Source organism: Colletotrichum karsti (genome assembly GCF_011947395.1).
Source record: "Colletotrichum karsti strain CkLH20 chromosome Unknown Scaffold13, whole genome shotgun sequence".
NCBI classification, from domain to species: Eukaryota; Fungi; Ascomycota; class Sordariomycetes; order Glomerellales; family Glomerellaceae; genus Colletotrichum; species Colletotrichum karsti.
In genome coordinates, this window is record NW_024065913.1 from 434,132 (window position 1) to 447,030 (window position 12,899).

General features: G+C 55.8%; 3 protein-coding genes across 3 annotated transcripts; 1 reads left to right on the forward strand and 2 right to left on the reverse strand.

Annotated features, from left to right (window-relative positions):
- Positions 1–4,116: 4,116 nt before the first annotated feature.
- Positions 4,117–6,614, forward strand: CkaCkLH20_04796 (uncharacterized protein; the record flags this gene model as incomplete). Its single annotated transcript, XM_038887515.1, has 2 exons — positions 4,117–4,183; positions 4,267–6,614. 2 exons carry the CDS (start codon positions 4,117–4,119, stop codon positions 6,612–6,614), a joined length of 2,415 nt encoding a protein of 804 aa, XP_038747122.1.
- A 747-nt stretch (positions 6,615–7,361) lies between these two features.
- Positions 7,362–8,037, reverse strand: CkaCkLH20_04797 (uncharacterized protein; the record flags this gene model as incomplete). Its single annotated transcript, XM_038887516.1, has 2 exons — positions 7,362–7,514; positions 7,642–8,037. The coding sequence occupies 2 exons, from the start codon at positions 8,035–8,037 to the stop codon at positions 7,362–7,364; spliced, it is 549 nt and encodes a 182-aa protein (XP_038747123.1).
- A 1,383-nt stretch (positions 8,038–9,420) lies between these two features.
- On the reverse strand, positions 9,421–11,997 carry CkaCkLH20_04798 (WD g-beta repeat containing protein; the record flags this gene model as incomplete). Its single annotated transcript, XM_038887517.1, has 6 exons — positions 9,421–9,447; positions 9,496–9,933; positions 9,987–11,192; positions 11,357–11,517; positions 11,591–11,607; positions 11,765–11,997. 6 exons carry the CDS (start codon positions 11,995–11,997, stop codon positions 9,421–9,423), a joined length of 2,082 nt encoding a protein of 693 aa, XP_038747124.1.
- Positions 11,998–12,899: the final 902 nt, after the last annotated feature.

The following is a 12,899-nucleotide window of genomic DNA, read 5'->3' on the forward strand; positions in this document are numbered from 1 at the left end:
AATTCAGGCCTGGGAGCATTCATAAGGTAGAAGATGCCATCGAGCTCTTGTTGTGACAGGTCGATAAATGCAAAAATCCAGGGCCCAATTGTGTATGGCCTGCATATTGGGCAGCTAGGAAGTCTCACCGCGGCATTGCAGCAACTCGACCAGTATACGCTGGTCGACGATTTTATAAGAAGAGCCTCTTACTCAGGTGGTAGGCATACTGTTGGTAGGCCGTCGAGCTTCATCATTGCGCGCACGCTTCCCCAGAATCTCGATGACCTGCCAGTAGTAGAGTGGCTCCCATCTAGCCACTAGACATCTCAGCAGACCGTTGCCGCTAAGTCTGGCTCGAGGGGTTGGCGACTCAAGGACGCCGATAAGAATTAGCATTGCTGATAATGCTGCCGCGAGCCTTTTGCATGATGGGAGGAGTGTAGGACCCGTCATCTTTAAAGGAAAGGCCACAGAAGAAATGAGCTCGAGCATCAACAGACTTCTGCAAAACTCTGCACCATTCATGGTCAGGCCGGCTTTTTGGCCATTGCCAGCGAAGCGCACCCAGCAAATTATCATGCAGGTGTACAGCCCTAACATTCATTCCCACCAAGTTGAGTTGGTAAACTTGTAAGCAAGAGTCAGCAACCCCCTCCTGATTGCTCCCCGTTGGTCTATCGCAGCACAGCCTCCGCGAAGCTGCACGACCACCACACGGGAAAGGGTGGGCTGCCGCATTTCTCAGAAAGCAAACGGCGTCGTCGTCATCTCGCGCCAGGTGTGGACGTCCTTTGGGGCTAGCTTCGACACGGCAGACTTGGCATGTCATCAGCAGTCTCTTGTTATGTCCGAGACATATGGCGGGTGGGAGATCATGGAGAAAGAAGGGCTTTGAAAGCGGGCGAATTTCGGGCGTGGCGACGCTTGCGGGAGCTGCCTTTCTTCGCAGAACCGCGTCCAGCCATGTCCAACGTCCGTTACTCTCGTCCAAGCCAAGAAGATCGGGGGTTTGATGATGTCGACACTCAGATGGATAGCTCCGGAGAGATGTTCCTGCCCGAACATCGAAGCCAAGGTTCTTTTTTTCGTAAGGCTGTAAGAGATCACGGCTTGTCATACTGAAAACTGTTTCCGTATGAGAATCCACTGGGATCCGGCAGTCGTCGACGCAGTGCCGGTCCCAAGCAATCGGTGCTCGAGATCGAAGCTGACAGTCTTGGCCAAGGCTGTGCGGGAGCGTTCGGATGGCGAATCCACGTTCCTGAATGTGCTCGCTCAACCCAGCAAGCAAGTCGTTTCGGCTGATATCCAGAGATCGGTGGAGTTGTAGCGGTCATCTCTCGCCGAATTTGAGCCAAGATGACTTGGCAGGAAGGATGCGGCACTACCTTTCCGCCGGAAGCAATTCGATAGCCGCTGCGGGGGGTTCGGTAACGGTTGGGACCAACACCCTCGCGGAGGCCTCTCGATACAAAGCTGCAATGTCATCCAATCGACAGTACCTGTCTAGCATTATTAAGCATGCCGTACATCTCGTGCGTGAACAAAGCCACCGAAGGATGGGGTCGTACGCGCAATGCAAAAGCAGGATATCTTGCTTGCCCGCCGTGATAGCCCACATTGGCATGGCAAACATGCCGGCGTCGGACGTGGAAGTCGTCTTAAACCCGAAAAGAAGGCTGTGAAAGCGGGGGAGAAGAATTCTTTTTTCTTGCTGACTCCAGAAATCCAGACCGTCCGATGTATCGAGTCGAACTGGTTTGCACCTAAAGGGAATGATTGGCTCGGTCGAGGCCGGTGCTTTGAGTTTGTTTGTGATCCCTGCCCCACGAGCACGGAAGTCTGTTGTTAACTCAGTTTTTGGGACCGGGGCTCATCGATCTAGGGTTTTCCAAATGTCGAAAATTTGTCGAGTACCGGTATCTCGAAATGTTTCAGAAAGAGGCGCGGTGAACATGGACCAATGACGTTGCGGTTGATGATGATCAGAGACATGAAGGAGATGCGATAGCGAATTCCCGTGAGCCAAGACGTTGAGACTGAGAAGAAGAATGAGTGACATGCGAGCCGAATAGGGCCTAGCTGCTAGCTGCCGCTGCCGCTCCCTGTGTGCTCGTCAGAGACTTTGGCCAAGCTCGCTCAGCCTCTCCAAGGTCAACCTGGGTTGCAGAGGGAGACGTAAGCTCTTCTCTTAAGCTTACCTCCAGACACACAAGGCCGTTCCGCACGACACGGCGGGGTCTAGCTTGATGGAAATACGCGATGAGAGTCCATCCAGAAGGCGAGTGCTAGTCGGCGTGGCATCGGTGTAGTGTAATCCAAGCTCCACAGAAGCGGACATGGCTGCTCAGGCCCGGCTTGGTGTTTTTGGTACTTAACCATCGAGGTGCATCCGACAGTCGAAATGCAATGATTCGACTTTGAGTTGGTCCAAAAGATCTCATCTTTCTCACCAACCGTCCGGCATTTCCAAATCCCTCAACACGTTACTCCCTGGTCCATTTGTCACGAGCGATCCAACAAGCTTCCAGGAGCGCGAAGCGCCAGTAGCGACCCAAACAACGTGCCATTGGCTCTGAAACGCTTTGCTCGGAGAGGCGTTGTCCTGACAGAGCAGAGGTCGCAAGTTGGCCAAGGGTTGAGCAGGTACGTATCCATCTATATCACGACGACTAAGAATATACGGTCGGAATCTGTTAGGAGCTGACATGCAGTTTCCTGCACAACGCAGCGTAGCTCCCTTGCTTTTTTCGGAGTGCTGTCATCCCATCCATCCATCCCTCCCACATTCCCGTTTGCCTGCTGGGGGCCTTGGGAGCACCAATCTTGGCTCGGGGTTGATTGTAACGGCCTCTTCTGCGTGCTTCAGCTCAGACGGGGACGGTGTCAGATTCTTTGCGCGGGATCTTGGCCAATTGCTGGGATTCCCTCGTCGAATATTCGCGAGGTAAGTTCGAACGAGTTTATTTCTTGCATCCTGCATATTGCTGTGCAGAATTTGGCCGTCTTGAGATGAACCGTCATCGCTGTGTGCTGCGTGCCGCGGACGTCAAGGTGGTGAAGTCTTCAGCCATGATGGCGATGTACCTACCTTAGTGTTGGCGGTCGGACCGTAAAGGCGGGCGGCGTTGACGGTGACGGACGGCGGATTCTTCGGCACTTGCTTTTTTGCTTCTTCTTTGGGCTGTCAGAGCATCACGAGCAGACGCCGCGGCGCGCGGGTTGTTGTGCGTGTGTTTTGTGCGTGGTGTTGGGGGATCGACCGGGTGGAAAATTAAACATGGGGAGAAAAGAAGACGGGATTGCACCGCAGTACTGCGTAGAAGTTGTCACCAGCTAACACCGAGCAGTGAAACAGGGACACAAGACCAAGACGGTAGACCAAGCCCCTTTGAGTCGCAGCCCAGTCGAACTTGCCTTACCTCACCCTCACGTTGGCCTGTCGCCCTCGTTTTCCCGTCCTCTTTTCTCGCCAGAAATACGCTTGTTACGGATACGGTCCACGGATATACAGGGGAACATTTTGGCCAGGTGGGAACACTGCCAGGCTGCTTATTACGCTAGTGCGGTCCCCGTGTCTCTGATCGAAAAAGGATACTTCGGTCTTGGGCTTACCACTGCCGTGCGGCCGAGTCACACTAAGCCAAGAGTGACCAAGCTCGCCCAGCCGCCTCTGGAATCCACAGCAACTCGGCGCTCCAATACAGTTGGTCCACCGCCCCCCGTACCAAGATCGTGTTGCGCAATCCTGGACATCCACTCACTGGTCGCTGGCCACTGACTGAGGCGATAGCCCCCCCGAGAATCCCATTCCTTCTTGTTGTTGGCTGTGCTGAGTTCCTCTTGCTGCCCGTCACTCAGTCGTCGTCGTCGTCGTCGGCACTAGCGAACTTCCCGGCCTTCTTTCATTCTTTCCTCTAAACTACCACATTCGCTCTTTGCTATTCTTTTTTCACTTTAATCCGTTTCTTCGGTTTCGACGAACTTGTTGTTTCCCTACGAATACCCGCCGCTGGCGATAAGCTCCTAGTGCGATTACGGAACCCCTATTTCGACGACGCTTACGCAGCTCCATCGTCGATAGAGGCCTCCTCCACGAGCCTCTCCCCGTTTGCGGGGACCTCAACCTCCATAATGGTCGCCTTCAAGACCATTGCTGCGACCTTTCTCGGTCTCGCAGCTATCGCGCAAGAAACTTGGGGTAACTATTCACCAGAGTACCTGGCTATTTATCCAGAGTACTCAAAATACGATCAAGGACCGCTAGCTAACCTTACTTCGCAGCGCATTCAACACAGCGGAATCCGCTGAAGTATGTCACCATCCTCCAAGATGCCGCCATCCACTCGCCTTCACAACATTGCCACGCCCTCTCCCATTTCGACCTCACTTTCACACTACACGACAAGCAGCAGCAGGTCCGTTTATCGTTAGAGCCGAACCACGACATTTTGGGGGATAATTTCGAAGTCAACTATTTGGCGCCGGATGGGACGATTCACAAGACGGAGACGGTAGACCGGTCAGAGCACCGCGTCTTCAGGGGCAAGACTTTTATTCGGCACGAGGGTCATTCTGAGTGGACAAACGTCGGCTGGGCGAGAATCACGATTCACCGAGACGGCGCCGAACCCATCTTCGAAGGCGCGTTCCGCATTGACGGCGATCCCCACCACATTCTTACCGGCTCCAACTACCGCCAACGAAAGCACCGCGAAGACCCCGATGCTCCGGACAGGCGGAATCCCGACGACTACATGGTGGTGTGGCGGGACTCGGACATTCTGGATTACTGGCTTGACCGGGAGGATTTGAAGCGCGATGTGTACGGCCGGACGTCATGCAACTCGGACAGCTTGGACTTCAACTCCAACTACAAGGTTTTTGACGCACGGGAGGCCGACCCTCTGCAGGCTGTATCGACCAACTCTCTTTTCGGCGCCAACCTCTTTGGAAGACAGACCGACGGCGGCAGCACCGGTAACAACGGCGCCGGCGTCAATCTCGTTTCTTCCATTGGCCAGACGAACGGCTGTCCGACGACGCGCAAGATCGCATTGCTTGGTGTCGCCACCGACTGCACCTACACTGCCGCTTTCAACTCCACTCAGGCCGTCAGGTCTAATATCATCCAGGTCATCAATGCCGCCTCCGAGGTCTACGAGAGCTCCTTCAACATCTCACTCGGTATCCAGAACCTGACTATCAGCGATGCGAACTGCCCCGGGCAGGCCAGCTCTTCCGCGCCCTGGAACGTAGCGTGTAGCCCGAGCATCACTATCACAGACCGTTTGAGCTTGTTCTCGGCATGGCGCGGCAACTCCAAGGACACGAACGCTTTCTGGACTCTCCTGAGTACCTGCGGAACCGATTCCGCCGTTGGCTTGGCTTGGTTGGGACAGGCTTGTATGAGCGGATCTCAGGGTTCGGGTGACAGCAGCAATGAGACGGTTGCGTCCGCCAACGTTGTGATCCAGACGCCGAGTGAGTGGCAGGTCATCGCCCACGAAGTTGGCCACACGTTCGGTGCCGTCCACGACTGTACGGCCGACGCCTGCAGCAACGGCGACGCCAACCTGAACAAATGCTGTCCGTTGAGCTCCAGCACTTGCAACGCCGCCGGGCAGTTCATCATGAACCCCTCGACCGCCACTGGTATCAAGGCCTTCTCACCTTGCAGCATCGGCAACATCTGCTCCGGTCTCCTCCGCAACCAGGTCAAGTCGACGTGTCTGACGAATAACCGCGATGTGAAAACCATCCTCGAGAGTCAGTGCGGCAACGGCATTGTCGAGTCCGGCGAGGACTGCGACTGTGGTGGCGAGTCAGGCTGTGGCAGCAACAGCTGCTGCAACCCCACCACCTGCAAGTTCACCAGCGGCTCGGTCTGCGATCCCTCCAACGAAGACTGCTGCAACGGCCAGTGCCAGTTCGCCTCCAACGGGACAGTCTGCCGGCAAAGTACCGGGTCTTGCGACCCCGAGGAGACCTGCAGCGGCACTTCATCCTCTTGTCCTGCCGACAAGCACAAGGACGATGGAGACTCTTGCGGCAACTCAGGCCAGGGCTTGACTTGCGCCTCGGGCCAATGCACCTCCCGTGATCAACAATGCAAGACGGCATGGGGAGCTCGGACCAACGCCAGCTCGGTCACCGCCTGCGGCACCCAGGACTGCTTGATCGCATGCAACGTCCCGAGCGTCGGCCCCGGCTGCGTGACCATGAACCAGAACTTCCTCGACGGCACCAACTGCCAGGGAGGAGGCACCTGTTCCAATGGCCAGTGCGTGGGCTCCAACGCCGGCGACGAGATCCTCGACTGGATCAAGAACAACAAGCCCATCTTCATCCCCATCGTCTGCGTCGTCGGTCTCCTCATCCTCATCGTCCTCTGCAGCTGCATCTGCGGCGCTTGCCGCCGTAGCAGGAACCGCACCAGGGCCCGCAGGCTCAAGACCGTACAGCCGCCCATGGGAGGTTGGAACAGCTACGGAGGCGCTTGGAACAACAACGCCAACGTCCCTCCGCCGCCGCCCGTGGCCACTCGGCCCGGAGCTCCTCCGCAATACCAATACCCACCTCAACAAAACGACTGGCAGATGAATAGGACGCAGAGCGCCAGGTACGCGTAATCCCGCGACATAAGAGAAGAATAGAAGATGGCAGTAGCAAGGGCATGAAGAGAGGCCCTTGAAGAAAAGGAGGACTACAGCTACCCAAACATTTGCATTACTCGGAGTTGGTGGAGTTTTTACTACTCACATTTCATTTTTTATCTTCTGGATTCGTCCAAAAAAGTCCCAGTTTTGTTTTTGGGCATGAAGGGCGCCATGCACAACACGTCACAGGCCTTTATGGCAGTGTAATTGTGTAATTCACGATGACTACGGTCTTGGATACCTCGCGGATGGATACCTAGATAGGGACAGAGAGAACATAGCTTTAGGTCAGCTGGCTGATCCAGTGCGGACCACCAGCGGCGACCGACGACATCGTCACAATTCATCACTAGACTTTCATCCATTTTTGTCGCGCTGACGAAACTTTGAATTCCAATGTGAAAAGAGTGCCATGAAACGCCGGTATCCAAGTTAGTCATAAGTCATGCCAGATTGCCCCCTTGTCGGATCGAGAATGAGGTTGGCCTGACAGGCGAGGACAATTTGCCTCCCGAGACTCCCCATGCCTGCAGAAACCCTACTCCGTGAACCCAAAATCCGACCCATCCGTACTTCATCCCGCGTGCCAAGCCATGCGGACGGAACCGACGACGTCCGTATTCTTGTTGTCGATAGAGACCCAATCGAACTCCTCCTCGTGTCATCTCAAGGGGCCTCACCTCCCCCGCGCGCCTCTCATTCAATGCCGCCATCATTCTATCAGTGCCGACCAATCCTATCGCCACCCGCGCTTCTTCTGCGGTTGTCCTGCCTCGCGCCCTTCGCCTTGCGGTAGTCCTGCGCATGCTGCGCCGCGTCCGCCTTCACCCCGCACAGGATGCGCGTGAAGTAGAGCCTGGTGCCGGGGATGCTCTGTTGCTCTGGTCAGCACTTCCCTCTCTTTCCCTTCTCATACACGAAATCTCATCCCCTCAGTCGAGTCCGAGACAAGGACTTCCTTCTACGCCATGCATGAGAAAGAAAGCAAGAAAGAACTCACGTCTCCGCGACTACAGGCATACATAGCCAACTTCTCGGGATCATCCAGAACCTCAATCGCAAAGGCCTTCTGCCTGCGGTCCTCGAATGAGTCGCCCCTCCCGCTCACCAGATGTCCCAGCCTGCCGCCGCCGCCGCCCCCGCGCGAGGGCGAGTCCACGGGGTCGAACTCCATGTCCGAGGTCGTCGGGCTGTCGTGCGGCGTGTAGGGGTCCTTGCCGCGGGCCTGGCGGTCGCGCATCGAGGGCGTGAAGCTGGGTTCCGTGATGGGCATCGACGCGGCCGCTGCTGCTGCCGCCGCTCTGGAGGCGGAGGAGGATGCCGACGGGTGTTGTTGTTGCGGGGAGGCGTAGGTGCGCAGGTGTGGCGGGGTGTAGTAGGCGTACTGGTTCGACATGTTGGGCGGACTGGGGTCGGGTCTTTCCTTTCCGCTTTATGGGTAGGTGATTGTGTGAGGGGAGGTGAGATGAGAGGCAGGAGCGGTGTGAGAGGTTGTTTGTTTGCTCGCGTCTTCCCCTCTCTCACTTTCACTTTCACTCTCTTGCCCTGTGGATTTGAGGCAGCGACAGTGACGCCTACGACGAGCCTGGGCGATGAAGGTGGGAGCGCGATCGTCGCGAGACTCGAGGCTCCGTACAATGAATAGTGTCTCGGGAACGGGGGACGAGATGTGAACAAAGGAATTATCTATCCAAAGCACGGATGTCGTTGTTTGAACGGGGGATTGTCCGCCGCAGCGGTCGCTTGTGACGCGCGCGCCACGGGTGGCTTTGGAGGCGGTCGGATCCGATGCGGGGCACCGACCTAGGTAGAGGTGTTAAGCGCCTTGTGTTACCGACCCCGCGTTTGCAAGCTTTATTAGTTGATCAATGGTGTTATGGCTTAGATGGAACGTGAAAACTACCTACTTTTGAATAAAGATATAAGTAGTAATATAAGCATATTCATAACAATGGACTGTCCGTCCTTCTCTCTAGCGTCTCTGGATGGGTTGACATGAGTAGGTTGTCCTTTGAACTGGAGCATGTCCGAATGGATGCTTGTGATATATCTCATTCCGATCTGAATTACGACGAACTCACAGTTGTACTGAGCTCTCACTATCCCGCTGCACCGGCAACCATATGTCTGCGGCTGTCTTGCTTGAGACTTTCAGAGACTGAGTCTAAGGCCTCTTCGCATCAGAAGTACGGACGACGTTCATACCATAAAATCACACGCGACAAAAAAAATCCAAAGTTGGTCATGACCTCCTTTTTTTGTGTCGTATCAGTTGGTATATACAGGCATAGTGTACAACGCGCTAACCTTGCGTGCCTTAAAATGTATCCCATCTCCCGCTGCCGGACGCAAGCTCCTTTTGAAAAACAATTCGACACGAAAGCGACCGAATCATCTACCGCTGCTGCGGGTCTAACCCAATGCTGACTCCCAGCCTCTTTCTCTCCAGAAACCACTTGTAGATGAAGGTATGCGTATGCAAAAAGGCAGCCGGCTTCCCCAGTTCCCACCGTCGAGGACCCGACCGCCTGGTATCCTCGGTAACAAACACCGCCACGACGCCGAAGACTGTAAGAAAAGTGGTACTGGAAAGAGAACGACACGGATTGTCGTATTTGACCGGTCCTAGGTGATGTTGATGATGATGATGATGCGAGGGTTCTACCGCTCACGACGATACTGGGTCTGGTGTTGCGAATCGAGAATCTCTATATCTAGGGCCCACCTAGAACAATATGAACGGTTGATTCTCGCGTATAACTCCAGAGATGGCAATCATCTACCGGCTGAAGTTAATGACAGCCAGCTGCTCGTTGTTAGTGATGTCACAGTTTTCATCGTGTAGTTCACTTACTCGACTGTTGGCTCCGTAGGCCAGTCTCTGTCCGTCGGCGTCCCAGCACAAGCAGTGCTCGTCCTCCTCCTCCGGCTCTGAGTTGGCCTTGGGGCTGAGCCAGCCTGGATGCGGTGCTCTGCTCCAGCTGGCACGCGGCATCGTATGTTCGCCAACCTTCCAAATAAGGATGTGTCCCGCCGTGGCTCCTGCAATGAAGGCACCGTCAGGGGTGAAGGCGACAGCCACGATGGGTGACTCCATCGTCAAGTAGGACTTCGCCTTCTGGTCGGGATACTTGGCGTTCCAAATCAAAATAGCACAGTCGTCGCCTCCGGTTGCGATGAGTCGTTCGTCTTCGTGTGGGTTCGAGTCGCCTTGCAGGGGTTGCCATTGCAGTGCTGTGATGGCACCGGTGTGAGCCGTTATTGAGCGGCGCTGGCCATTTTCATCCCAGAGCTAAAAGGTTGAGTGAGCCGATCTTCATAGCACAGGCGTTTCGGGATACTTACATCCAGGATACCCTTGTCGCTTGATGTGGCAATCAATTTTGAACGCCAGTCATAGGCAACTTGAGTGAAGGTGTCGTCCTCCCGACTCTCAAACTTCTTGTTCGGCAAAATGGCCGTCTCGGTGCAGCGCAGCGACATCATCACGTCGCCGCCGGTAAGCAGAAACTCCGTCTCGCTCGTCCATGCTGCGTCGAGGGGCCAATTGAGCAGGTCGTGATTTGGCAAGAAGTAGGACATGGTGTTTGAGGTCAGAGAGTGGTAGACGGTCACGAGGGCGCCACCATTTCCATTGCCGTTGCTGTTATCGGGGGCGATGGCCAAGAGGGCGGCGTCGCTTGGGCTCCATCGAAGCTTGATGACCGGAGGGTCCGAGACGTCGAACTTGTCGACATGAGAGCCATCCTTGGCCCAGATGTGAACAGCATACTCTGCCGCGACGGCGATCGCAGTTCCCCCCCAGTTCCATGCCAACTGACCAACGGTGGCCGACTTGGGCGTCTCGTCGTCGATGAGATTGTGGTACGGGCGGTGGACGCCGTGCACGTGACCGTCGGCGTCGGGAGCTGACACAGGCGTCATAGTGCTTGAACGTGAGATGGTCCAAATTCGGGCTAGCGCATCGGTTCCAGCAGCCGCCAAGATGGATGGGTCTTTGGGGTTCCACTCGCAGCGCAACAGAATGGGTGCATTTTCGCCGTTGGCTGGCGAGGGCGAAGCGGTACCGGTCGCTGGCATTGTCGTCGCGTCGCCGTCCTGCGAGTTGGTCGTGGTGTCATCGGACATTAATCGCAGAAATGTCGTTTCTGTCGTGAGTTCCTGGACTTTGTCGACCTGCGTGCCCTGCTCGGGGCCGTCTGTTCTCGGGGTAGGCGTTGGAGCTTGTTCGCCTTCCAGGGGCGACGGGTAGGCGTGGTTGTCCCCGTGGCTGTCTAGATCCATGGGGTCCGTGGCTGCATCCGCCCCGTTCGTGCTTTCGTACCCATTGCTGAGCCTGGGCCGCTTGCTGGGTGAGCCGCCATTCACCAAGTGCTGCTGTGGCCGGCTGTCAAGTTGGCGTTTTCGAGTGTTTTCGACCTCCATTTCCGTGTCGTCCACCTCCCCGTCCGCATCCTCATCCTCCTCGATCTTGTGAGGCGGTTGAGGGATCAAAGGCCCAAACAACCCCACCTGCAATGCTTCGGCTGTTGCCGTTGCATCTTGAGGCACCTGCACGCGCAAAAAAGTGTCAGTTTGCCAGAGTTCGCCCGTTGCCCACACCTCCGTCCACCCTTTTGTCGCCTCGGGGTACGCCGCCGCTGCCAATGCCGTCGTCACCCACGGCGCCGGGGGGAGGACGAAGTGCGAGCCAAGTCGGATGTGGATTGCCTTACCAATTTCTTTGCGTGTTCCCTCTCGAGGGCCTGGTAGAGGAGACCTTTGTTGATGATGGACACTAGCGCATGGCTCTTGACGTGATTTGCGAAATCAAACTGGCGATGAGGTTGCGGGCAATGCCACTCCTTTTGAAGCTTAACTGCGGTCTCGCGGTAGTCTGCAAACGTTAGGATAAAGCCGTGGGTCACAACCAGCTGTCGCTGGCTGGAGTATTGACGATCATCACATACTGCTCTCCAACATGTATCTGAGGTCGACACGTTAGCAATCCCGCCGGGGTTCGAGTCGCAGTGAGATGAAGATGAAGGCCGGCAGCGAGGGCGTGAGATGAGATTGAGGCGCGCAATTGTGTGTTCAGGCGTGCGGTGGTCGGTGTGGGTGAGACGCAAAAAGGGTGAACTCACCTCCAGATGAGGAAGTTGACTCTGTCCGAGTCGAGGAATTCCTTGGTGACCATACCGCGCGGTGCCGCAGTGGGCGGCGTAATGGGTGCAAATCTGTACGGGGAACCGATCAAAGTGTCGACGAAGTCCTCTCTGGGCGTCTTCCGGGGCGTCGTCGAGGGGAGCGTTGTTGGTAGAATCGCGTCGTCGATTTCAAGATGAGAGGAAAGATTGAAGATTGAGGAAGCCCGCAAGAGTGGATGAAATGGAAGGATGGGCGAATCTGAATCTGGCGGTACGTAGGCCCAGGTACCTTGTTTAGGCGAGACCAGGCGTGAGGCGTGGCGCTAGCGCCAGAAGGCCAGTCAGTGCCCGCCATTGAATCCAACTGGTCCTGCTTCACTCCCACTCGCTCGCTCTCCCAGTTCTCCTCCTACTCATCCAGCACAGCACAATCTTTAAAATCTACGTACCGCCTCCCTGCTACTCTACCTTACCGACTAGCACTTTAGCGTCCTCTACGCTCTTTCTAGAGACTGCGACTAGGACTGGGGGAGACAGAGACAGGCACTGACTGATGGAGGAGAAGGTGCGACTGACGGGATTGGCACAGTCACACATTCCTTAGGCACATACTTTCAGCTTCTTTTCGTCTTCTTTCTCGCCCAGTCACGACAGCGAGCACATGGCCGAGAAGGCCGGCGTTATCTGGCAGTCAAGAATCACTACTCACTCGTGATATCGGTTACGCATCTCCAATTCCCTCATCGATGTTGAACGGCGCAGCACAGCATTCTCCGCTTCGTACACACACGCACATACACGCACACAAGGCCAAGTCGCAGGACTCGCAGAACAGGGAAGCAGAGGAGAAGGGGACCAGCCCGAGGCCCCGGACCCCGGCCAAGGCTCTGCGAGTCCCAGGGAACGATGATGAACGAACCAGCGCAGCCGGCATCAACCAGACACAATGCCATCAACAACTGGGACGGGACGCTGGAGTTGGAGCCTTGGAGGAACAAAAAAACGACGGTACGTACCGTCTACGTCGGACGGGAGTGGAGTCGCCTCAAATGCATGACCCAACGTACTCTACCTTCAGCGTACCTTTGGGACCGTTCTCGAAATCCTTAATTCAGTACCGAGCCCTTCTGCT